General features: G+C 44.2%; 1 protein-coding gene across 1 annotated transcript in view; it reads right to left on the bottom strand.

Moving 5' to 3' along the window:
- Window positions 1–12,758: 12,758 nt before the first annotated feature.
- Window positions 12,759–25,863, bottom strand: part of LOC122787396 (ERI1 exoribonuclease 2-like) — a 149,808-nt gene continuing 136,703 nt past the window's right edge. The window contains exons 5-6 of the mRNA XM_044054091.1: window positions 16,163–16,251; window positions 12,759–16,017 (exon numbers count right to left, since the gene is read on the bottom strand). Of these exons, the coding sequence (XP_043910026.1) occupies window positions 14,587–16,017; window positions 16,163–16,251 (1,520 nt within the window). The 3' untranslated portion in view covers window positions 12,759–14,586. The remainder of the gene's footprint in view (window positions 16,018–16,162; window positions 16,252–25,863) is intronic.

Raw genomic sequence — 25,863 nt, 5'->3', positions numbered from 1 at the left:
GAAGTCATTGTTCCACTGTATTCGGCATTCATTAGACCTATCATCGAGTACAATGCCCCTTTGGTATGTACCTAACCAGGCATATCCAACAACTGGAACGTCTCTAGAGGTTCCTCGCTAAAAGAATACAGGGCATAAGTAATATGTCCTATGCAGACCACCTTAAGGCGCTATCCCTTTATTCCATCTCCTACAGGCTTTTAAGGGGATCTATGCCTGGCATACAGGGCATTGTCAGACCCCATTCTAATGAACTTCCTTCATATTCACAAAACAAACAGCACCAGAATTACCCGTTCTAAAGACATAAGCCTTTCCTGTGATATAAACAGGGCCTGCTGGAGAGATAGGTATGTATCCCAGAGACTACCCTGTCAAAGGAACAGGCTCCCCATCCATGTGAAGCAGAGTTCCTCCCTAACCCAATTCAAGTGCAGCTTGGACAATTGGATGGGAAAAGTACAGTTTTGTACCTACCATAAATGTAGATGTCCGATAGGTATGCATCTGCAGTCATAACATATGGGTTGTCCTGCCTCAGGCAGCCCTTTGGTCGGCCGGATTCCAAAGTCTGGGTCTGGCCTCGGCTGATGTCGCACTTTCCCCGACATCAGAGCTTCTGGGGTATAAAGGCATCAGCCGACGCCATTTTCCTCAGTGTTTCTTGCCCCAGATGCCAGGTGCCCTCTAGGAAGGCTAAATTTGGATAAATGCTGAAAAGTTCCAAACAGTAGCACATTATATACATATATATACAAACAAACAAATACACCATAATAGATTCCCCCAGCTAGCTGAAAGAGGGGTAAGCACCCTAGGAATACCACAGAGGGGAAGGCGGGTGGGTAATCCTGACTGCAGATGCATACCTATTGGACATCTACATTTATGGTAGGTACAAAACTGTACTGTGTCCTTCAAGGATGCATCTGCAGTCATAACATATGGGTAGAATACCATAGCTAAACTAGGGGAGGAGGTACTATGAGAAGGATGGTGTAGTTAAGATCCCCTGCAGTACTGCAGTTGCAAACCCTGCTCGGGATCTGGAGTATAAAGGTAGATTGTAATGCTTGGCAAATGTATGCACGGAGCTCCAAGTAGCAGCTTCTAAAATGTCCTTGGTAGCCACCCCTCGTAGGAAAGCTGTAGTGGTGGCTGTAGCCCTTGTGGAATGAGGCCTGATATTTTCAGGAGCTGTCTTTCCATGAAAGGAGTAGCAAAAGCGAATGCAATTTCCTATCCATTTTGAAATTGTCTGTTTGGAAAATGCTCTTCCTTGCACCCCAGTTGCATATGCTACAAAAAGTTGGTCAGTTTTTCTGTTGGTTTTAGTTCTGTCCAGATAGTAGCGTAGTTGTCTGTGTATATCCAAGGTGTGCAAAAGTTTTTCGCCTTTGTTCTGTGGGTTAGGGAAGAACGTAGGCAAATGAATAGCTTGGTTCAAGGATACCCTGGATACCACCTTTGGCATGAAAGTAGGATTGGTTCTCAGTGACACTCTATCCTGGTGGAAAATAAGAAAAGGTTGCACTGCCATTAATGCCTGTAACTTGGATACTCTTCTTGCTGAAGTGATTGCCAGAAGAAAAGCAGTTTTCCAAGATAAAAACTGTATGTCTGCTGATGCTGCTGGTTCAAAAGGAGGTAGTGTCAATTTTTCCAGCACAAAATTGAGGTCCCATGTAGGTAGAGGGGGTCTCCTTGGAGGTTTAACATTTTTGATCCCTCTCAAAAATTGTCTGAGAAGAGGGTGAGAGAAGATAGGTGGATCCATATTGTATTCTGCTGAAATTGCTGAAGCATGAATCTTAATGGAAGAATAAGACAGGCCATTGTGGAACAATTCTGCTAAGTATTCTAGGATGTGTGCTAGGTTTGCCACTGTGACATCTGTGCCCTTTGATGTGCTCCAAATGAGAAATCTCTTCCATTTAGCTGAGTATGTCTTCCTTGTGGAAGGCCTGCGAGCCTCCAGGATAATGTCCTTCAACCTCTGAGATAAAACAGTTTGGTTTTGTTTTAAGGAATTTTCCAGGCAGTTAGTTGCAATGTTTTCAAGTTTGGATGCAGGGTCTTGAAATTGTTCTGCGTTAGAAGAAGAGGCCATAGGGGAAGAGGCCATGAGTTCGCCTGAGACATGCTTCTCAGTAGCGGATACCAGTGTTGTCTTGGCCAGTCCGGAGCTATTAGTATCACCTTTGGCTGTTCCTCCCTGATCTTCAGTAGAACCTTGTACATCAATGGGAGAGGTGGAAAGGCATATACTGTTAGGGCATTCCAGCTGAAACAGAGAGAGTCCACCCTCCAGGCTTGTGGGTGGTATATCCTTGAGCAGAATTTCTTCAGTTGGTGGTTGAGTGGGGAGGCGAACAGGTCTATCTCTGGCATTCCCCATTTCTTTGTTATGAGTTTGAAGATGTCTGGATGCAACATCCATTCGTGAGCATCCGTGGTAGTTCTGCTTAAGCTGTCTGCTAGTGAATTCTCTTTTCCTGGTACGAATTTGGCCTGCAGCTGGATATTGAGATTCAGGCATAGGTTCCACAGATTCATTGCCATCCGGCATAGAGGGTAGGAATGTGTGCCTCCTTGTTTGTTTATGTACCACATGACCGTAGTGTTGTCTGTCCTTATTAACAGATGCCCTTGTTGGAGGAATTGTTTGAATGCCTCGATTGCATGCCTCACTGCCAGCATTTCCTTTTGGTTTATGTGCATGCTTAGCTGCCCTTGAGGCCATAGTCCTTGGATACATTTGTCCTCCATGTGTGCTCCCCATCCTCGGTCTGAGGCGTCCGTGGTGATGGTCTGCCTTGTTTTTGGTTTGTTAAAAGGCAACCCTCTGTTGGACTGGCAGGCCTGAGCCCACCACAGGAATTCCTTCTGAAGGCATGGAATGATTGGTATCATGGTTTCCAGACTGTGACTGTGTTGAGACCATACATTCCTTAGGTACCATTGCAATTTCCTCATATGCAGCCTGGCATGTGGAATCAAGATTATGTAGGATGCTATGTAACCCAGGGCCTGCAGGACTTTCCTTGCAGTAAGCGGAGTTTGTCTTGTCAAAATCATGAAATAGTCTGGAAGCTGTTTTTGTTTTTCTTCTGTGAGAAAAGCCATCTGAGTGATTGTGTCCAGATCCGCACCCAAAAAGATTATCCTTTGGGATGGCACTAGCCTTGACTTTTGGATGTTGACTGTGTATCCCAAGGCCTGTAGCAGGTGTATGACATAGGCAAAGTCCTTTAACAATTTTTTTCTTCTTGTTCGCTTGTATTAGGCAGTCGTCCAGGTAAGGATAAATTTGAATTCCTTGAAGTCTGCAATGTGCAATAACTGATGCCAGGCATTTCGTAAATACTCTGGGCGCAGTAGATAAGCCAAAGGGCAATGCTGAGAATTGATAATGCTCTGATCCTGCAAGAAATCTGAGGTGTCTTCTGCAATCTGGTCTGATAGGGACGTGCAGGTATGCCTCCTTGAGATCTAGAGTCACCAGCCAAGACTCCTTGCCCAACATGGGAAGAAGTTGCTGTAGGGTCAGCATTTTGAATTTTGGTACAATGAGATGTGTTCAGTGCGGACAGGTCGAGAATAGGCCTCCATTGGTTTTCTTTTCTTGGCACAAGGAATAGTCTGGAGTAAAATCCTTGGCCTTGTTCTGTAGATGGTACCCTTTCTATTGCTTTCATCTGGAGTAAATTGCTGATTTGTCTTAAAGCCTCTGCCTTCTGGTTTGGTGGAAGGTTTGGCATTCCGACCCTTTTTGGCAAAGTGTGGAAGTGAAACCTGTATCCTTTGTCTATTGTTTGCAATGTCCATGTATCCTTTGTAATGCAATGCCAGTTTTTTGAGAATAAAGCCAGCTTTCCGCCCAAGGGAGCTTCCAGTTGATCCCTGGTAGGCGGAATCAGAGTCAAGTCATTGGGTCTGTCCTGTGGTTGTGGTTGTAGTTGTCGCTGTGGCACTACTCCTCTGGTTGGCAGGCTGCCACTGACGGCCCCTGTAGGCACCCTTTGATTGACCTCTCCCTCTAGGGTGTCTGCTCCTGCCCCTCTGTGCTCTGGAGGTGTCTGGAAAGGACCAATTCTTTGAAGGCCAGTTTCTGCTGGACCTCGGAGGTTGGACCTGTAGGAATTCCTTTACTGTTTGCACAGATTTTGCTTTTTCTTCCACCTTCTTTAGAATCTCCTGTGCAGGGGAGCCAAATAAATTGTGTTTCTCCATTGGAGCATCCAGGAGTTTAGCCTTGACATGGTCTGGCAAAGATTGCTCCTTCAGCCAGGCATGCCTACGAATTACTGCCCCAGTCATAGCTGATCTAAATGAAGCCTCCAGTGCATCATAGCCACATTTTAAGAAATGATTACTGACCTGCTGAGAGTTGTGTACCAAATCCTGAAGGGATTTACGGTCTAAAGGTTCAGGAGAAGAAAGCTTCTTATTCAGCTGATCTAACAAAAATTCTTAGTACTGTATCATATGGAATTGACAGTTTAATGCCCTGGCAGAAAGAGTAGCAGATGTATAAACCTTTTTTCCCCCTCTCTCTAATGCTCTAGACTCTCTTTCAGAGGGTAGGGGATTTTTGGCAGTAGCAGCTGCAACCCCTTTAGGGCCCTGAGAAATAGTTTCTGGGTCTGCAGCATGGGCTTTATACAGGTGGAAGTGAGAATCCGGGACCCTGTAATATCTGTCAGGTTTGGCAGAGGCCGGGGAAAGAGAATCAGGTGCAGTACTGACATCATTGTACATATCATCAATTACAGTTAGAACAGGTTTTATGGCTAAGGGCCCATGCTGGGGCAAATGCAAAAAGGTCCTTAATCTTTTTCTAGAATCAGAGAAATCCTGACCCTGCCATTGAAAGTGCTCCCTCATGGAGTGTAAAGTCTCCCCAAAGGAAAATTCTTCAGGTGGGGAGGCCGAAGGAATGGAATCTTCTGCATCTGAATCCTCATAAGGCAAGTAGGCCCCTTCCTGATGGTCTGACAAATCAAATCCATCCGTGGAGTAATCTGAGGATAGAGGTTCAGAGGGATCAGTCCTGGGCCTTTTGTCTGGAGGAGGTTGGGAGGCCCTGTCTGGGTGAGGTTGGGAACCCCTAATTAAGGATATAAGGTCCTCAGCAGGACTGAGAATCTGAGAACTAGAGGAGGGCCTCTGGGAAGAAGATTTGGCAGGCAAAGCTTTTGAAAGTTTGGCAGCTTTAGCCCTGGAGAAGGCCTTAATAGACATAGAAGCAGGGGGCCTAGCTGCCCCATGTGCAGGAGTAGAAATGTCCAAAGGTATGGTGTCGGACAATTCTTGAGCACTAGCTTCGGTAGGGAGTTCTGAAGCCGACTCAGCCGGGGCCTCTCTGGCCTCGGTAGTCGGAGGTATGGTTTTGGTAGTAGTAATAACCGTGGGCTCAGTTTCAGCCGAAACCGAGACACTCGCGGTAGGCCTAGCTGTGGTTTCAGCCGAAACCGCTGGGCGCGAGTGTCGGTCCTTTTCCTTGCGTTTTTTGACCATATGCGTAGTCGGAGTCTCCGACGGCATTTTGTAAGCAAAAGCGGTACCAAAAAATTCCTCTGCAAACTCCGACCGACGTCTAAGAGTCTGTCGGTTGAAGGAGGCACAGGCTAAACAAGCTGATACGTCGTGGTCTGGGCCTAAGCAAGAAAGGCAGTAAGAATGGAAATCCTTATGAGGTATTTGTTTCCCACAAGTTAAACAATTATTTACTTTATCTGACATCGGCTGAGGCAAGAAAGAGTCCGCAGCGGGGTACTTAGCTTTTTTCGAAGTCTTCGGTAGCTGAAATCTCTGGATCTGACCGACCGGCACTTGCGAACAGCTTCTGCTTCGGGCACCGCGTGACAAGAAAGACTGGGGAAAATGGCGTCGGCTGATGCCTTTATACCCCAGAAGCTCTGACGTCGGGGAAAGTGCGACATCAGCCGAGGCCAGACCCAGACTTTGGAATCCGGCCGACCGAAGGGCTGCCTGAGGCAGGACAACCCATATGTTATGACTGCAGATGCATCCTTGAAGGACATCTAGAAATCCATCCCTGGTTTGGCACCGATGTCTCTTAATGGACACAGGTAACCTGTAAATGATTCATCTCCCAGGCCCATGCTTACACTTATCAAGGGTGTCAGAACTTGTCAGAGCTTTGGGATGCATGGCTAGGCTTAAAAAGCACCTTGTGGTCATTAGCCTAGTAAGCACCTATGAACATCCACCACTTTATATTTTCCCCCAATCCCTCGTATATCCTCCTAATTAACCTACTCATAATCCCAGCTTACTCTATCAAATGCTTTCTCTGTATCAAGACCTAACAGCAGTGGTATTTTCTTACATTCTGCTTCCCTCTAGATTATCACTGTTATGTTAATGTTCTCAAATGTTTGTATCCCCATCCACAAAACCACATTAATCCAAATCCATATCTATTGATTTTGGCATTACTTTTGCTATTCTTTTAGCCATTGTAGCCTAATACTTAATCATGGTTTAGAATCAAAATGGGCCTATATGCAAGCTGGATCTGATGGATCTTTACCCTCTTAAGGTATTAACAGCCATCACCGCTTTCTTCCAAGATGTTGGTGTTTCTTCTTCATTTAAAATACTATTAAACAAAACCTTCCGGATCTTTGCCCTCCTAGCTGCCATCCATTCCTGGTGACATTCCTGTAGATTGGTTATACATCACCTCATTTCCTACTATCTTAACGGTTAAAAATGGTGATGTATAACCAATCTACTATCTCATTTCCTACTATCTTAACTGTAAGTAATCAAACCTCCTGTTACTCTAACCTTGACATATTTAATTTTTCCATAAACATTTCCATTTGTACTTTTTCTTGATTTCCATATTTCTCTGGTTTATTCAGATTTTAATAAAATTTCTACACATCTCTAATACATATACAGGATCTCTGGTTATTTTCCTTGTTATAGGCTCCCTAAGCTTAGCAACAACCATTTCTGTACTTTCAGTTGCCTGAGCCATTTTGCTAAAAGTTAATTGTGCTCTGGAATGATCCTTAAAAACAGTTACTTAACAGCACTCTTTCTAAACTCATGCATATTAACCGAGGTAGTCCTTCATTTTCTCTTTAGCACTCTAAAATTGTGCCTCTTCTTATTCTGCGAGATTCCTCCTATTCTGCAATACTTAAACCTTTGCCAGTTCCTCTACATAATTCGTATTTCTTCACCATCGCTTTTTTCTTTTATTTCCACTCTATTTTTAAACTACATTTAATTTTATCAAACTCCTTAGCTATATTTTCAGAACTATTTCAATCTTCTCTAATAACTTCTGAATAATTTCTACTACTGGCTGCAGGTTCTTGAAGGAAAAAAATGCAAAATCCAGAGACAGCTTCATTAAATCTTGTAGTCAACGGCACGGAGGGGGGGGGGGGGGTTGGAAGCAGGCTCAATCCATCTTAGGCTGAGGCAAGGTGGTGGATGTCTGAGACTTGGTCACCTTAGTCCTGCTTTGGGGAGTGGTGGCTATGATCTCTTTTATTAGAGCTGTGGATGTCTTCTCATACCAGATCTGTGGGAATATCACTAACAGTTTTCAGAATATAGGTGGTGGAACCAGCCTGTGGAGAGGCATCTTGACTGAATAGTGTAGGGTCTCAGCTTGGGAGGATGTGCCATTGTGTGCGTGTTTGTGGGGCATCTGAAAAGTAGTGCTAGAGGCCTCGGTCCATGCAGGTGTCAAAGATGGGGTTGCAAAAGTGCCTCACTGGACCCAGTGCCCTTGAGCTTTGGATGGCTTTCACACTCTATGCCTATATCAACCATCTCTCTTGAGATTCCTTCACCTTTTTGGTTGGGGCATCCATGGGCGACACCATGGCAACCCTGGACATGCAGCACAGCCTTTTCTGGTTCTGAGATTCCTGAAGAGATTTACCTTTCCTTTTAATGAGTTTTTGGTTGAAAGCACAAGAGGGATAGGAGGTAGCATTGTATTTCATCCCAAAACAAAAAAACAACAACTAGGAAACTTTGTGGGATTTGCTTTCGACAGGTAATGTAGTTAAATGCAGAATCAAACATGGGTAGCCTTGATGCAGGATATCTTCAGGTCATAAGCAAGCACACAAATATATACAAGATTGTTTCCCCTAAAGGGGTATTAATCTGAATTATGAAAGCCAAGCAGAACTGGAAGGCTGACCCTTAGTAAATTACAGTTGTTTCATTGACGTAAAAGTTACAGTAGTGCTTAACAATGCATCCCTGTATATTCAGATAAACTTCTAGGACTCAGGATCTTTGCATGGTGTTCATCAGGCTCTTGGTACATCCACGTCTACCATTATAAGGATATCTGCCTGTACCATTTTACAGCTTTCTCGCACCAAACTAGTAGTAAGACCTCTTGAGCTAAAGATTTAGGTGAAGTGAAAGCAGATGTATGTAGCCAAGAAGAGGCATTATACACCATTCAGTAAATTTAGGAATGGAAAAGGTTAACAAAGGTGGGAAAGAAGTACTAATGTTCCCCACAACCACTGCCCACTGAGGTCAGCAGACCCAAGTCCTTAGAAATTCAAAGGAGGGTCGGGGAAGGACAAGTAAGGTAGAGGCACCCCAATCCAGCCTAATGACACAATAGGAAAGGCAGATCACTGTTGTAGCACCCACTATCTCTTGTATCTGAACATCTACTATTATGGTAAATTGGCTACACAAAACTGTACAGTGTTCTTTAGTTAGATCATTGTTGTAGTAAGCCCTTGCTACTGTAATAACTCCCAGAGCTTTATGGCATATCGGAGATTCCTTAGAAGACAAGCTGGGGTTCAGCATGCCCTGTAAAATTGCCTTAGCAAAGCCTGCCCTAGCCATACAGTCAATGTCCAGCATACAAAGTTTGGAGAAGTGAACGGACATCCAAGTGGTGGTCTCCAAAACAGCTAGACTGACTACTCTAACAGTAGCACCGTACAATGAACTTATCAGGTATCGACCGTGAGATGAGTAACAGAGCTCTATGCATTGAGAAAGATATTTAGATATTGCTTGGTTACCATTTCACCCGTGTCTTTTGCAAAAGAAAAAATGGATTTTTTCCTAAACTACCTGGCTCTATGCAGATAGTATATGTGTAGTGTAAGGACATCCAAGATATGTAGGATTCTTTTAGCCTTATTTTGAGTGTTTGGGAAGAAGTCTGGCACCTGAATGGCTTTGTCTGAGGGTAGTCTCTCTCATTACTTTGGGCAGAAAAGAAGGGGTGGCTCTTAGGCACACCCTATCCTTATGAAAGGCTAAGGAAAGGTCTTTGCACATCAGTGTTTATAATTCAGATAATCTGTTAGCTGAGGTGGTCACCAGTACAGCAGATTTTTCAGGATTAAAATCTTACAGGCACAGATGCAGCCAGTTTAAAAGGGGCCTCGGTGAGCTTTTCTAAAACATTCAGATCCCATGGTGGTGCTGCTCATTTCCTAGGTGGTTTATGGTGAACTCCCTTAAGAAAACGATTTTACTGATCTCAAGCTAGGTAAAGGCGAGTTTAATGGAAGGCAAGCTGTAATGTCACATAGCCAAACGTTAACCGATGTGTAAGCTAAACCTGCCACAGTCAGCTGAATGAGATACTGGAAGATAAGAAACAACGTTGCTGTTATCTATGTCATGGCACCAGATGGAAAAATCTACCATTTGAATAGGCAAGATTTCCTAGTATTTGGCTTAAGAAGCCTCCCTAATAATGTTGAGCATATTCCATGTGTACTAGTGCCTAAAAGAATCAGAATGAAATTATCCATGCAGTGAGTGGCAATCTTACACTGGGATGTATAAGGGGCAATATGTCCTGTTAGTAGGTCCAGCATTGCTGGCAGTACCTGATGCTTTCCGCTAAACATTTCCATAATCAGGACCAGTGTTGTTTGAGTCAAAAGAGCACAGCGGGCCTCTCTCTCCTCACTTTCTGGATCATCCTGGGGATGCAAGGTAGATCAAAGAAAATCTACAGAGAAATAAACCGGCCCAATCACTGGAAAAGGCATCAAGTTTTCCAAGCTGTTGATTTGTCTTGAGAAAAACAGGTGCATTTGAGGGGACACTAACCTATGCACTACTACAAAACAGACATTACTGAGCAATATCAGTTCATGTGGGTTTGTTTTCAATCTGCTTAGTTGGTCCATCACAGTATTTTGTTCAGAGGGTATTCTGTGTTCCACTGCCAGTTCCCAGGCTGTCAATCTGCACAGGTTGCAGGATCTCACACCCTCTTGCTTGGTGATGTACCACACATTGGTGTTTATTAATGCTTGCAGAGTTTCTTCTTGCCAATATTTTGCAGATGGCTGAATCAAAGCTAGCATCTCCCTTTTACATTTATGTTTTTCTCTCTCTTTCTTTCTGTAGAGCATCCCACACCCCTGGGTTTTGATATTTTAATCCCCAAGCTATGTCCAAAGCATCACCTATGATTGTTTAGTTGGGACTTCCATTGAGTAAAGGGAATCCCCAGGTTGAAGCAGATTTGCTTGGCCAATCATTCTAGCTCTTTGCAATGCACAGGAGAACTGGGATCACTTACTGTAGCAGATAAGAGTGCTGAATCCACTTGTACCTCAGATACTGTCATATCTTTCTCATATGGAGTCTGGCGATGCCACGTATCCCAACACCCTGAGGTACATTCTTGCTGTGGTTTGATTCTCTGAATCTAAATGGAGAAAGTAAGTTTGGCAAATTTCCATCTTGACTGGAAGGATGGCTTTCTGTAAGCTGCTATCTAATATGGACCTTAAGAATATCACCCCTGGAGAAGGTACCAGACTCAATTTCTGCAAGTTAAGAGTTAATACAAGCATGTGGAGGAGATCAATAGAAGAAACTGAGGTCCTACTTACCTCCTCATGTGAGGATGCCCAAATAAGGCAGTTGGCCCAAGTGTGGGAAGATACAAGTGCCTAGGACCCTGCAAAAGACTACTACTAGTGTCAAGCATTTTGCAAAGACCCTGGGTGCAGCAGATATAGGAAAGGGCAAGGAGATAAACTGATACTGTCAGCCCCATGCAAATAATCTCAAATCGCATCTATAGTACAAGTGAATGAGTATAAGAAAGTAGGCATCTTAAATCCAGGGTGACCACTGGAAGCTCCAGTGTGCAGGAGGGATAACATCTTGAATTTTGGTATCTAAAACTGCCTTCCTTGAGACTAGAAATAACCAGGAATAAAAATATTTTCCTTAGTCTTATGGAAATATGTCTGACTTCCCAGTGTCGGAGGTTTGAAAAGATTGGCTGTAACAAGTTTAAGTTTTGTTGGCATTTTGGTACTTAGGGTACTCCTGTTAAGAGAGGAATTTTCATCCATTGCTGTTATCTTTCCCTGATTACCTTAGGTACCAGTCTTCTGCTATAGGGTACTACTCAGACAAAGACAATCTGCCTGGAATTTCACTGGAGGAGATGGGGGTTGACTAGGCTGGGGTAGGGGTTTTGAGGAGAGAAGCAAGAGATATGGAAGCCATATAGCCATGGTTGCTCTCTATTAGAAGATGAGCCATAGGACACCCTCAGGTTTCCCATTACTGCCCCACTGCCATCTTTTCTTAATCCAGATTTTTCTTTTAGTTTACTTATCCTTACCCTGCTTGAGATAAATAACCCTTTTAAGCCTAGCCCCTTCGGTCAGGAACATGTCTCTTCAACAGATGTAGTTTTGGCAAAAAGAACAAGTACTTTCACCGAAAGTGGAATTTGCCTTGGTCTCTACTGTTGTGCGACCATGGAATTAGTAAATATAAGATTAGGGGAGTGCAGGGGGGCTTGACCCCTGGGTAAAAAAGAATTTATGTAATGTTCACTGAAGGTAGTTTTGCAAACAGTTTTTGATTTATTTCAGTTTGCTAAAATTACCTTCTCTGACTCGACATTAATCCATTTCTATCATACTGTGACATGGGTGGATGAAAAAAACAAAAGTTGCTTAACACCCCATGCAACCTTTCCTTTCCTCCATTCTTTTGAAAACCTTCACATCATTCACCAAAAGAGGAGCCCTTGTCAAGGGGGGGCATTAAGGAACTGTACCTCAACATCCTCTGGCAAAAGCTGACGCCTCAGCTAGGTAAGTCTCCTAATCACAAAGCCCTTATGCACACTTATGCAACCAGCTTATTGTACTTTTTTTGTATTTTTCCCCTAACAGACAAGTTTGTTTTTCAATTGAATTGTACAGGTTATAGGTCACATTAAAGGTGGGGAAGATTTTGAAATGATTTATGTGGTCTCATTTTATTATATCACAAGAACCGGGCATTTTAACAGGGGTGTGTACACTTTTTAAATTCACTGTAGTTTACATTGCTCATTAAAACAATTCTTTGCTCTGCATTCACAGAAAAGCTATACTGCCATCTTGGGGAAAGAAATGTCAACTCATTGAGGTTTCCCAAGCTATCGCTAGAGCTGCATATATCACATCCCTTGGCAGCAATTCTGTTGTCTACGGACAGCAAGGTAATCATCACAAAACTGCTGATACTGTGTGAAAATATGTTGTGTTCACAACTACTCCAGATCATCATTGCCAAAGAGTGAATGGTATCTATTTCAATGAGACGTGATTTACCAACCACTGCAACAAGACAGTGATAGCAGGTGCACACGGAATTGTAACACATAGCTTAAACAATATAGAGAATAGGAAATGCAAAATACAGCAAAGTCACAATCCCCCCTCAAAAAAATCAGCACATTGATAAAAACAGCTTTATTCTAAATATAAAAATGCAAGAAAAACAGTGATTGACAGTGTAAACATTTAGCTGCATTCCATTAAAAGATAAAAACAGGATTTTAAAACCAGATAACTCATTTTGCAATAAATGTGTATACAAGTTAGATAAAAAGCACAAAAGAAAAAAGCAAGGGCAGATTACTGGGAACAGTTATGCTACTCAACATGATTAGGGACAGCATTGATACTCTGATTCTCTAAAACAGTGTTTATAAACATTGTAATTAATGAGGCACAAACAAGGAGATCTGACATACCAGTTAGTGGTGTACAATAACACTAGCAAAACATTGTACTTAGCCTGTAAATGTGAATTTCTGTCATGGCCACAGAGATATTAAAATTATATAACTGTAAATCAAGTTTTAATAAATCCATTATGCAAGTCTAACACTGCTCAGTCACCATGCCTACACATTCAGTGGTACCAGAAAAATTTAGATCATGATTTTGTGCTCAACAAAAGTTCACAGAGTGGAATTACATGGTCAAAGCTGGTTGTGTATGTGTTTGTTAGAGGGTAAAAGAAGGGGAACAGTCTTAATAGTTAAATCGCTCAGTTTTTCTACACTTGTTCCAAGTCAAAGCTGCAAAGCTGGGCTCGTTCAAATTCTATCCTGGAAGACATTGGGCACACAAAAAAAATAAAAATAAAAATAAATAAATAAAAAGAACCAATTCTAGATTTGATACCAGTCCACTGTAAGACACACCTGCAAGAACTTCAAATGTCACTTTAGCACTGACAATACAGCAGCATGTCTTTTAAATTTGGAAGAAAACAGAGACCCTGGTGAAAATTTAAATAAAAAAGAGAAAATGTGCAAAATCACAAAAGCAGTCCAGCAGCAAAAATGAACTGGGGACCCAAGTGCTGTGAATCAGCACCCTGAAAATGTAAACTTCAGCTTATTCAAATATAGTACATGCACCAAACAAGAAGGCTATCTTACAAACTACACATGGAAATGCCAACTAGTACCATTTACAAAGCTATTTTAAACTCAAAGGCCAGAAGGAAATCACTGACTACTGAAATATGACTGTGCTAAGGTGTTGAAGTAGGCCAATAAATTACCTTCTTCATAGAAAGTGCTGCAAAGCATATGCCTTGGATAAGAACTGGAACAAAATATCAAGATATTACTTAAATGTTAAGACTTTCTGAGCTTTGCGTTACTTGTTCAAAAAACCATTAGGGAAGTTAAAAGGAGTGGTTGTGCAGAGTATGCATATGGGTGTATAAAAAATCATATATATATATATATATATATATATATATATATATATATATATATATATATATATAAGCTTACAGATACTGCTTTTGAGCAAGATTTTTTTTTTGCCTATTTGCTTCATGTATTAAGAACTGGTTAGTTACTCTTACTTAAAACAAATATCCATAAGGTCACAGAAAAGCAATACATTTAGGCTCGAGATGATGTATTTGACTACTTTTTAAAGCAGCCAACTCAGAAATCAGCATGCAAAGAAACCAAATTAAAGGACAACTACTAGGCACACATTTCTTGAGTATTCCCTAGAGTATACATACAGAAGGCAAGGATTCAACCTACTTGCACTTTTTTGTGATGGCTTTTAACTTTTTTACTCTTAATTTCTAACAGAACAAATCACTGCTATATATTAGGGTCATGCTTTAAGTTTGTGAAATGTTGACTGTCAAAATACTTATCAGTTTCTGAGGTTGCACATTGATTGGTTGAATACACTAGCCACATTTTGTGATTTACCATCAGCTTCGTACCTCATATTCACAGTGCTAAGTTCTCATGGAGGGACGGAGCCCTAGACTTCTAGTTTCAGGTGAATCTAATGCAGTTGTGGAAACCAAGCTTATTTCTGCAGATGTACTACTGGCTCTAGATGTTGATAGTAACAGTGAAGAAGTTAAGGACTTCTCTTTAAACAATGTGTGTTCCCATTTGAAATAGTGACAACCTTTCTTGTTTTCTCCATGTCTGTTTCCAACAGGACAGCAATAAAATGTTTTTCCATGGTTTGGGCCTGCATTGGAAACTGTCAGTTTTTTTGTTCTTCGGCCACAATTACAAAGAGGAGGAGTAATCTTTTTTGTTTTTGTAACTAGCAAGGACGACTGATTGAGATTGAAAGACCTGAGGGCTGTTGGAAGCACACAACTAAAAGATGAGCTTGTAGAAGTCGAGGATTTATTCACCAAGGATTCTTTGTCTTGGTAAACAGTGAAGGACTGCTTTACTGGAGGCAAGATGAGGCTTGTGTTTGAAGATTTTCTTTTCTGGACATTCTGACAAGATACTAACTTCCCTGAGGAGACAGCCTTACCTTGTACTTTAACTCCTTTATTATCTCTGGGTTGAAGTGTTGCATCAGCTTGACTAGCGTTACTGGGCTCTGATATGTCTGGCTTAGAAATAGGCATTTTAAAAGTAGAAGACCCTGAAGATGACTTTGTAATGCCACCCACATCATAGATGGTTGTATTAGGGCTCTTGTAAACAATAGCTGAAGGCTTTGTAGCCTCTGGCACTGGATCCTTAAATATAGCACAATTTAGTAAATGTTCTTCTGGTAGAAGAGATGCATCATTAAAATGAGGAGTTAGGCATTTTCGAAAAGCTGTGGAGTCGTGTATTTCTTCATCTGATTCTGTTAGTATGGCTGCTTCTTCCCAATCAGGAAGAATGGACTCAGTTTCTGCAACAGAGCTGAGTTCTGTGTCAGAGATGTTATTAACAGATGTAATAACTGTTGGGATAAGCACTGGGTTTGTATTAGTGAAAGAATGACCATCATTTGGTGTTGATGTCAGCTTGCCTGTAGGAAAGCCATTTTTCAGATTCTTGGATACACAGTAACTAGGTTTATGTACCTTCCCAAAGACAGTAGGCATTGAAAGCCCATTTAGTATGGTTTTGGGAGCAACCAGACTTTGGATATAAAGTTCAGTACTCTTTGCAGCAGCTCCAAATGCAGGTTCTTCAGATTTGTGTGTTTGATTACCTGAGCCACGAACTGCAGGACTTTTTGTTTGAACTTCCTTCAAAATACTTTTATTTTTGGAATTGGCAAAAATATCCTCTTTTGTTTTTTCTTCCAAATTCTGGTCAATTATGCCTGTACTGCCTTTACTTGTAATCTCAGCTTTGTCCTTGCATTCGGAGGTATTACCTTCCTCGCGGATCACCACTGAAATTCTCTTGACAGGAACCTGCTAAAAATTCCATAAAAACAAAACATAGGGTCTTAAGTGCAACGCCCATGCAGCATTCCATTATTTACCAAACTTGGTAATGTTTTCAATCCATGCCATAACTTCAGAAAGTACAAGGCTAGCTGCGCAACAAGCCACTCACCCTGTTTAGAGATTTGGTAATTTTCATCACACATCCATCACAAATCATCCTCCAAGCAAGATGGGCAGTATTCCGAGCATCATCCAGACCTTAAAATTATAAAAAAGGATTTATTTTACTTTTATGCATTCCATAACAATTTAAGGATATCATTCTATGACTGCACATTTTCCAACATGCATAATTGAACTATTTCATGTAAAGAAACCACTGCAGGGGAAAATATATATTACAAAAGCCACATAATTAAAACATAAGGAGCTGAATTCTACAATGTGGCTAAATTGTTTAAAGAGCAAATACAAAAAGGACCTACTATAAACTGAAGGCACTCTGCGCCCTGGAAAAAATACTAAACTAAAAAATGTAAAATATAAACAAATGCAATGCTTGTGCCACCATATATGAAATTTAAACATACACAAGTTAAGCCCATTCATGCATCTGATAGATTCAAGATCCTTTTCTTGGTTTTTTCCCCTCATCACCTTTAAATGAAGTCTGTAACAAAAGATATCCAAGCCTCAGGTTTAATTCAATATTACAAATGGGTCAGACAGACATATGTCTGATGTTTCTTATTCTTATGTTCCATAAACATCCTCTACAGCAGGAATTCTAGTGGTCCTAATACCAATGTGTGTGAAGGGCTACTGTGTATACAACTGTATAGTTTAACTGTGAAAAGGAAGGCAGCATGGGATTTGTAGGCAACATACTCTAGGTGAGTACACAGCAGCAGACACTGCACACATTTTTAGTATTTATCTTTTTGAGAGAGCAGTGTTCACTGCATCACTCTTCTGTCTGATAAGGACACTGCCACACCATGGTTCACAAACAGAAGTAGCATTTTAGCACACAAGACCCCTACTAGCTCAACAGTACCCATTTCAGATATACTGGACTAAAAAGCAAATCAGGATAATCTTCACCATGGTGCTCAACTGTCATTTGGGATCAACTGTTGAACAGTCTCCAATGTAGTAAGCATATTCTAAAGTAATTTAAGATGGATATTAAATTTCTGGCCAACCAAAATGAAAATGTCAGTTTTTTTTCCTGGATTCTTCCTAATTCCTACCCTTAGATTGTATTGATGACCAGAAAGTTCAATTTTACAACAGTTGTTGGTCCAGTGTACATCAGCAGTGGTTTCAGTATTTGTGGGCCATATGAATCTTAACCTAAAAAGGCCTGGTTTGTGGTAAAATAAATAAGAAGTTATGTACTCACCATAACGTTCCATCTGAGTAGGTGACTTCATTTGGATGCAACCTGTGGGATTCGGATCCGACATCGGATCCGAGCCGGCAGTTCAAAAGCTTTAGGATCCGAGCTCCTAGCTCCTCCCTTTACCCATAATCCCCTGCCAAGCCCTGACTGACCTCAGATTGAGTTTGCCCTGTGAATACTAGTATAACAGACTCCTGGGAACCAGGACTCATATTGCTATGCAAGGTCAGGGGGATGGAGGGGATGATGGTTGCATCCAAATGAAGTCACCTACTCAGATGGAACGCTATGGTGAGTACATAACTTCTTAATCTGAAGTAGGCAGACTTCATTTGTCTGCAACCTGTGGGACAGAGTCCCCAGCTACCTGAATCTTGGGCGGCCGTCATGGAAGGATGTTCCGGAGCACCGCAGAGCCAAAGGATGCTCTCCCTCTGTAAACAACGTCCACTTTATAATGAGAAATAAAAGTATGAGATGAGGTCCAAGTGGCTGCTGCACAGATATCATCTAATGGCACTCTAGATTTAAAAGCAGCAGAAGTAGATACTGCCCTGGTAGAATGTGCTGTAATTCTCTGAGGAGCTGGCCTTCCTGAGGTGTCATAAGCCTGCAAGATACAATTAGAAATCCACTTCAACAGGGTGACCTTAGAGACTGCCTTACCCAGTGCGAATTTTGCAAAGGAGACGAACAGTTGATCGGATTGTCTATGACCAGCCGTTCTGTGAATATAGAAGCGCAGTTGTCTATGAACGTCTAAAGAATGCAATTTATATTCTCCTTTGTTTTTATAGTTGGGGAAGAAAACGGGCAAATTAATAGATTGGTTGATATTGGATTCTGAAGAAATCTTCGGCAGAAAGGAAGATTGGTCCTGAGGAAGACCCTATCAGGAAAAAAGAAGAGATATGGTGGTTTGACGCACAGAGCCTGAAGCTCAGAAACTCTTCTAGCTGACGTAATGGCTACTAAGAAGGCAGTTTTCCAGGAAAGGTACTTCAAATCCACAGAGGCTGCAGGCTCAAAGGGGGGAGCGGTTAGGGCCTGCAGGACCAAAGATAAGTCCCAAGGTGGTACAGCTTCCTTAACCGGAGGTCTCAAAAGGAAAGCACCTTTGAGAAAGGTTTTACAAATTTTTGCAGCCATGAGAGGTGTTGAGTCATGACCCACATGATAATGAGAAATAGCTGCCATCTGTACCCTTACTGTGGAAGAGCTTGCTCCTTGTTGGAAAAGGTCTGTCAAGAAGTCCAGAACCGCCGAAAGTGGTGCAGAAAAGGGATCAAGGTTGTTTTGTTCTGCCCAAATAGAAAATCTCTTCCATTTGCTTCAATAAACCTTCCTAGTGGAAGGTTTATGGGCCGCCACTAAGATGGCTTTCACTGGTGACGAGATACCAGGAGTCCTTATCAGGGATGGAACTGGAGCAGCCAGGCTGTCAATTTCAGAGTGTGAAGGTTGGGGATTGGAAGCCCTTGAGGATGGGAAATGAGATCCGGAATCGAATCTAGAATCCAGGGCGGATTCACTCTGTGAGACCATACAAAAGGAAACCAAGGCGGACGAGGCCAGAACGGGGCAATGAGAATTATTTTGCTCCCCAAGCTGTTGGCTTTCTGTAGAAGCTTCTGCATTAGAGGCAGTGGAGGATAAGCGTAAAAGAGACCGGGAGGCCAAGCATGCACCAGGGCGGCTCTTGGGGGTTCCCCGAATGGGGGAAGTAGAGCAAAGAAACTGTCGCATTTGGCGTTTGAGGGAGAAGCAAAAAGATCGCAACAGGGTTGCCCCCAGGTGGCAAAAATCTGCTTCGCTACTAGAGGGTTGAGACACCATTCGTGAGGGGAAAGAATGGTGCGACTGAGCTTGTCCGCTAGGATGTTGGACCTTCCCGGAATGTGCGTTGCCACAAGAAAGCGGTTGGTGGAGATTGCCCATTCCCAGACTCTCATGGCCTCTCGACAAAGGGGGTAGGATCTGGTTCCCCCCTGTTTGTTGATATACCAGACTACCGACATGTTGTCCGTCTGGATCGCAATAGTCCCTGCAGGGAGAAGGCTGTGAAGTGCTTGCAACGCTAATAGCACTGCCCTCATCTCCAGGACATTGATATGCAGTGAGGTCTCTGAACTGTTCCACGTGCCTTGGACAATTCTGCCCGCTGAATGCCCCCCCCACCCGAGGCGAGAAGCGTCCGTGGTCACTGTGGCTAGAGGGAATGCAGCACAGAAGGGTCTCCCTGTTAGGAGTTCCGTCGACTGGAGCCACCAAAACAGGGAGTTCTTGCATGCTTTGCTGATGGCTATCGGGCTGTTGAGAGGAAGGTAAAACGGGGACCATTGGACCTGGAGGGTCCACTGAAGAATCCACATGTGTAGTCGAGCATGAAGAAGCGGAATGGCTGCCGCCATTGAACCTAGGGCCCTCAGGACCAAAGCTGCCGTCGGAGCAGGTTGTAAGATGGCCGTGATATGACACCTCAGGTTGGACAGACGATCTGGAGTGAGGAATGCCTGCATTTTTCTTGTGTCCAATCTTCCTCCTATAAAATCTAAAAGCTGTGTGGGGGCCAGTAAAGATTTCTCTCTGTTTATGGTGATCCCCAGCCGAGGGGCTATGCGAAGGAAATAGTCCCTGGCTGAGCACAGCAGATGCCTTGATGAAGCTGTGAGGAGCCAGTCGTCCAGGTATGGAAACACCTGAATTCCCTGGAGTCTCAGGTGGGCCGCTACCACTGCTAGTACTTTGGTAAACACCCTGGGGGCAGAGGTGAGACCAAAGGGAAGGACCCTGAACTGGTAGTGACTGGCTCCCAGCCGGAAGCGAAGGAACCTCCTGGACCGTCTGTCCATCAAAATGTGGTAGTACGCGTCCTTGAGGTCTATGGAGCACATCCAATCGTTCTCCCGCAAGAGGGGGAGGATAGATTGTAAGGTGACCATCCGGAATTTTTGCTTGGGTACAGACAGGTTCAGTTGTGACAGGTCTAAGATCGGTCTTAAGTCCCCCGTCTTCTTTGGCACCAAAAAGAACCTGGAGTAAAACCCTGATCCGGTCTGATCTTGGGGGACGCATTGGATGGCTCTTTTTGTTAGCAGCTGCCCGATCTCGACAGCTGCCGCCTCCCTTTGATCGGGTGGTACATTGGGGAGGTTTTGGGATCTGGGAATACCGCAAAGGGGAATTGAATAGCCTCTGGATATCACCCGAAGCACCCAACGGTCTGACGTGATTGACTCCCATGTTGTCAGGTGCCTCGAAAACCGCCCCCCGACTGCCTCCAGAGATGGGCAGCCGGGCAACCCCTCAGGGTTGCTGCGTGGGTCTGTCAGAGAAAGGTTCTCTGGACCCAAAGTTCCTAGGAGCCCCTCTGTCTCTAGGACGGCGACCCCCCTTGTCCTCCTCTGCCACGGAAGGACTGGTTGTCCGGAGCAGGTTGGGATTGCTGCGATTTCCGGAACCACATCTTCTTCTGTCCCTTTTGGTTCTTTGAGAAGGACCTCTGGGGAGCTGAGAAGCGGACTCAGACGGCAGACAGCGTCTTCCCGTCCTTTTCGCTCTGGACAAGCGTATCGCGAACAGTTTTGCCAAAAAGGGCAGAACCATCGAAGGGGGCATTCGCGAAGGTCGCTTTGAAGGGCTCTGCGAAGTCACAGTGGCGGAGCTCTAGCGGCTCCCTCAGTTGCGTGAGACAGTAGCCGCATAGAAGTATTAGAAACCACTCTGAGAGTGGCCGTATGGGTGGAGTACACCTGTCTGTCCTCCGCCGACATGGACTCTAGGGGGGATGCAGCGTACTCCTTAATCAGGTCTCGCTGCATCCTTACCACGTGTGCCATGTAGTTCAGCGCCCTCAGGGAGAAGGTTACTGAACTAAAGACTCGCTTCCCAATGCGATCCATCGAGCGGGACTCCTTGCTCGGGGGATGCATGGAGGGACTCTCTTGAGCTAATTCCCTCTTTGTGGCTGCAGCCATCATCATGGCATCTACTGGGGGTCCCTTACTCCAATGCGTGCGGTCCGCTGGGGGACTAAGAATACGGTCCGGACGCTTGGGAACAGGCTCAACGGTGTCCGGGTCCTTCCACGCTCTGGTGGCAATAAGGTCCACCAGAGGATCGGCAGGAGGGGACACCCAAGAGGTAGATGGGCCCACCTCAAATGCCTCCAAGAACACAGACTCGTCCAAGGAGGCCTTGGGGGCAGACCCCCCCCCTTTGATCCTTAACATTTCCATAATGTCTCCAAAGGAGACGTCTTCTGGGGGTGATCTTGGGGAGCCCTCCCCTTCCTCCAAGTCTGTGTCTTCGGTAATGGACTCAGGGGAGTCCACGTGCCTCCTCTTACACTTACGAGGCACTTCCTCGGGGGGACTGTCCGAGGAGTCCTCGCCAGCAACCAGATGTTCCAAGGGAACCACTTGGGACATTGAGGCGGGCTGTCCCTGGGACCGGCTGATGGGAGCCTGGCCCAGCTGCGAGGGAGTGCGGGATGGAGCCGAGACAGGGACCGGGGGGTCCGGATGTCCTCGACAGAGCCCTTTCCACGTCAAAGGCCGAGGGGGAGCCGACCTCTCTAAGACCCGAGAGCCGACCCCCACTCGGATCCGACGCATGGATCAGAGCCGGCGCCAAAACCGTCGGATCAGAGAGACCGGTGCGCTCCGACCTAGACGGAGCCGAAGATACACCAGCTCCCTCGGATCCGAGGCTCGGCCCATGGCTCCGAGAGGTCCGGTCCAAAGTACCCAAAGCACTCAAGGGATGGATCGGATCTGAGGTGCACCGACCAATCGGATCTGACCCACCCCCGGGTCCAACTCTGCCCGGCTCAGATGGCTCTGAACCCGGGAGTCGGATCGGAGAAGGAGCTATGGGGGAGAAAAAGGTGGTTGAGGCCCCTCCCGGGTGGGGGGAGGCCAGGAGCACTCCCATCTGCATCTGGGCCTGGATGAAACGTCTCATCATCCAGTCCATATCAGCGTCTGACATTGAAAAAGTTGACCTGGATGAGGCCACCGAGGCGGACCTGGAGTGCCGCCTCGGTGACCTTGATAGAGGTCTAGTCTCCACTTCCTCGGGTCCAGGAGAGAACCGGGGGGAATGGAGACGAGGAGGAGGAGATCTAGAAGGCAAAGGAGAGGCACACAGACAGGGGGGGTCGAGACAGAGGTTTCGGCCCGCCGCTTGTGGTGCCCCTCCTTGTGCCTCTCCTTGTCTCTCCTGGTCTCCCTATCCTCCGGTTTCTTGGTGGGAGGTTGAGTCCCTACCGGAGGAAGGGAGACCGACTTACCTGGAGAGGGCTGCTGACTAGCAGGGGAAGAGGCCGAAACCGATTCAGGAGGGAGAAGTCCCGCCAGAACCAACTTCGACCTCTGCTCCCTTAAAGCCCGGGGGTTGAACCCTGCACATATGGTACAACCAGATGACAGGTGTTCAACCCCCAGACATTTAACGCACCGAGTGTGGCTATCGGCTGGAGAAAGCTTGTGGCCACACTCGGTACATTTGGAAAATATAGCCTTAGGGGCTTCCGACATGACTACACCCTAACAGGCCTAAAACAAAACACACACCAACAAACACACAACTACGCTAAACCCGAGAAAAAATTAAACTAAAGGGAGGAGAATAGCCTAATGACACTCACACTTGTTAATTTTTTGAGAAAAAAGAAATTTTTCTGTCAAAAGATACTAGAAAAGTACTTGCTAGTAGGAGCTCGCAAAATCCGTCAGCTACTTGAAACGTGGCAAATGAAATCTGGGGTCAGTCGGGGCTTGGCAGGGGATTATGGGTAAAGGGAGGAGCTAGGAGCTCGGATCCTAAAGCTTTTGAACTGCAGGCTCAGATCCGATGTCGGATCCGAATCCCACAGGTTGCAGACAAATGAAGTCTGCCTACTTCAGATAACTGGTTTACATTCTCTACTCCTTCCTATCCACACTCATGCCTTTTTTTTTCCAAACCATTTTAATTTCAAAACGTTTAGCAACATATTTGCATATTATGCATCAGTGGCTGCTCTAAGACTGACTTTCAAATACAAACACATCTTTGACACCGCTGGGATGGGGAATGCAAGAGACAGAAATGAATGGCTTTCAAAGATATGCAGTACAATTAACCTCACTAGTACGAGTTAAACTTGTATCAAGTATGTGGGGACTTAACATACCCACATCTTCATGCAACAACTCCATGCCTATTTATTACACTGGAGACTGCCAATGTCACTTTACCTGGAAAGTCTGACTGGGTAGTAGCCCATTTTCAGCAGAGGCATTGGCAGAAAAGGACCAAAGTATTACGAAACATTTTAAGAACAATAATTTTAGTCTTTAAAAATAATACAAATCCAGTTTAATTACATCAAATAAGACATGATATGAAAAAAAGAAGTTATGTCTTACCATTATGTTCCATCTGTGTTGTCAATCTTCACTTATCCTTGACAATGGGTTTGGTTTGTGCCTTCCAAAAACTATCAAACTTAGCTTTACTGAGAATGCTCCTCTCAAGATTACCTCCGATTGAGTTTGCATAAGATAGTGACAGACAGAAAATAACAGATCAGAGACCATATCTGTTATTCATAAGGAGATAATACTCTCCGTTGGGATAGATCCTTCCACCAAGAAACCCAAAAGGCAGGAGGAAGTACGGTGGTGATGTCAAGGATAAGTGAAGATCGACAACACGGAACATTATGGTAAGACATAACTTCTTTATCGGATGATGTCAATCTTCACTTAATCCTAGACAGTGGGACAGAGTCCCCAGCTACCGAAATCTTGGGAAGTCTCATGGAAGTATATTCCTGAGCACCAACGAACCAAATGATGCTTGTCCCCCTAGAGAGCAGGTACAGCTTGTAATGAGTATTAAAGGTATATGGGGATGCCCAAATAGCCACTGCACATATATCGTCTACAGAAGCCCTGGCATGGAAGACTGCAGAAGCGGCTATTGCCTTTGTAGAATGTGCCTTTATAGGTGCTGGCAGTTGCACTTTCGTTATAAATGAAGGTTATGCAGTCGTTGAGCCATTTAGCCAAAGTAACCCTAGAAACTGGTTTACCCACAGCAGCAGCAGAGAAAGAAAAACAGCTGATCAGATTTTCTGAATTCCTTTATTCTGTGAATGTAAAAATGCAACTGTCTGTGAACATCTAGCACATCCAGACAATATTCACCTTTGTTTGAAAATTTGGGAAAAAATACGGGAAGTTGTATAGTCTGGTTTATATTCGTGTCAGATACTACTTTTGGTAAAAAGGAGGGATTTGTTCTCAAAGGACACCTTGTCCTTATGAAAGATCAGGTAAGGAGATTTGCGAGATAAGGCTTGTAAACTCAGATATTCTCCAAGCAGGGGTAATAGCAATCAGAAATAAGGTTTTCCATGATAAATGTTTCAAGTCGCAATTTGCAGACAGTTCAAAAGGGGGACTAATTAAAGATTGTAGCACTAGACTGAGGTCCCATGATGTAGAAGGATCCTTGTACGGAGATTTCGGTAATAAGGTTCCTTTCAGAAAGGCTTTGCAAAGCTTATGGGACATTACAGCTGACATTTCTAGGCAGTTATGAAAATTGGAAATTGCAGCTAGATGCACTCATAAGATGACACCTCTGCATTGAAAAGCGATGCTAAAAATTCCAAGACTTTATGAACTGGTACAGAATATGGGTCAAGATTACTGGCTGTAACCCATTTCAAAACTTTTTGCCACTTGCTGCTATATAGTCATCTAGTTGAAGGCTTGTGGGAAGCTATAACAATTTGTTGAACTATGACAGTCAGGTTAGAATGCCTGGCTATCATGGGAACTAGAGAAGCCCACGCAGCGAGCTTGAGATTGTGAACATTTGGGTAAGTCTGTCTGGATGAGACAATAGGTCTGGAACTGGGTCCAGCATCCAAGGTTTCTGAGTTAGGTGAGGCCAAAGAAAGGGAAACCATATTTGTCAAGGCCAAAAAGGGACAATGAGAATTCTCCTGTTCTTCGACCTGTTGACTTTCTTCAGAAACTGGAAATGAGAAGAACTGGGGGTTATGGCATATAGTAGACTGGGGGGCCAATCGTGAAGGAAAGCATCTCTTGACGACTCCCCCAGAGGGGGAATCAGGGCATAGTAGTTGCTGCACTTTTTGTTCAGAGGGGATGCAGAGAGACCGCAGCAAGGCTGGCCCCCCATTGACGGAATATACTTTCTGCCACCAAAGGGTTGACAGACCACTTGTGAGGCTTCAGAATGCTCCTATTCAATTTGTCAGCAATCACGTTGGAGCTCACCGGAATATGCATTGCAATTAGAAAGCAGTTGGATGAAATTGCCCACTGCCAAACCATGAGTGCTTCATGACAGAGAGGATAAGATCTGGTTCCCCCTTGTTTGTTGATGTACCAAACCACTGACATGTTGGCTCTTTGGATCTCAATCGTTCCAGAGAGGAGGGC

This window comes from Protopterus annectens, chromosome 13.part0, assembly GCF_019279795.1.
Source record: "Protopterus annectens isolate FY-2018-M chromosome 13.part0, PAN1.0, whole genome shotgun sequence".
Classification (NCBI taxonomy): domain Eukaryota; kingdom Metazoa; phylum Chordata; order Ceratodontiformes; family Protopteridae; genus Protopterus; species Protopterus annectens.
This window is presented reverse-complemented; position numbering and strand designations above follow the sequence as displayed.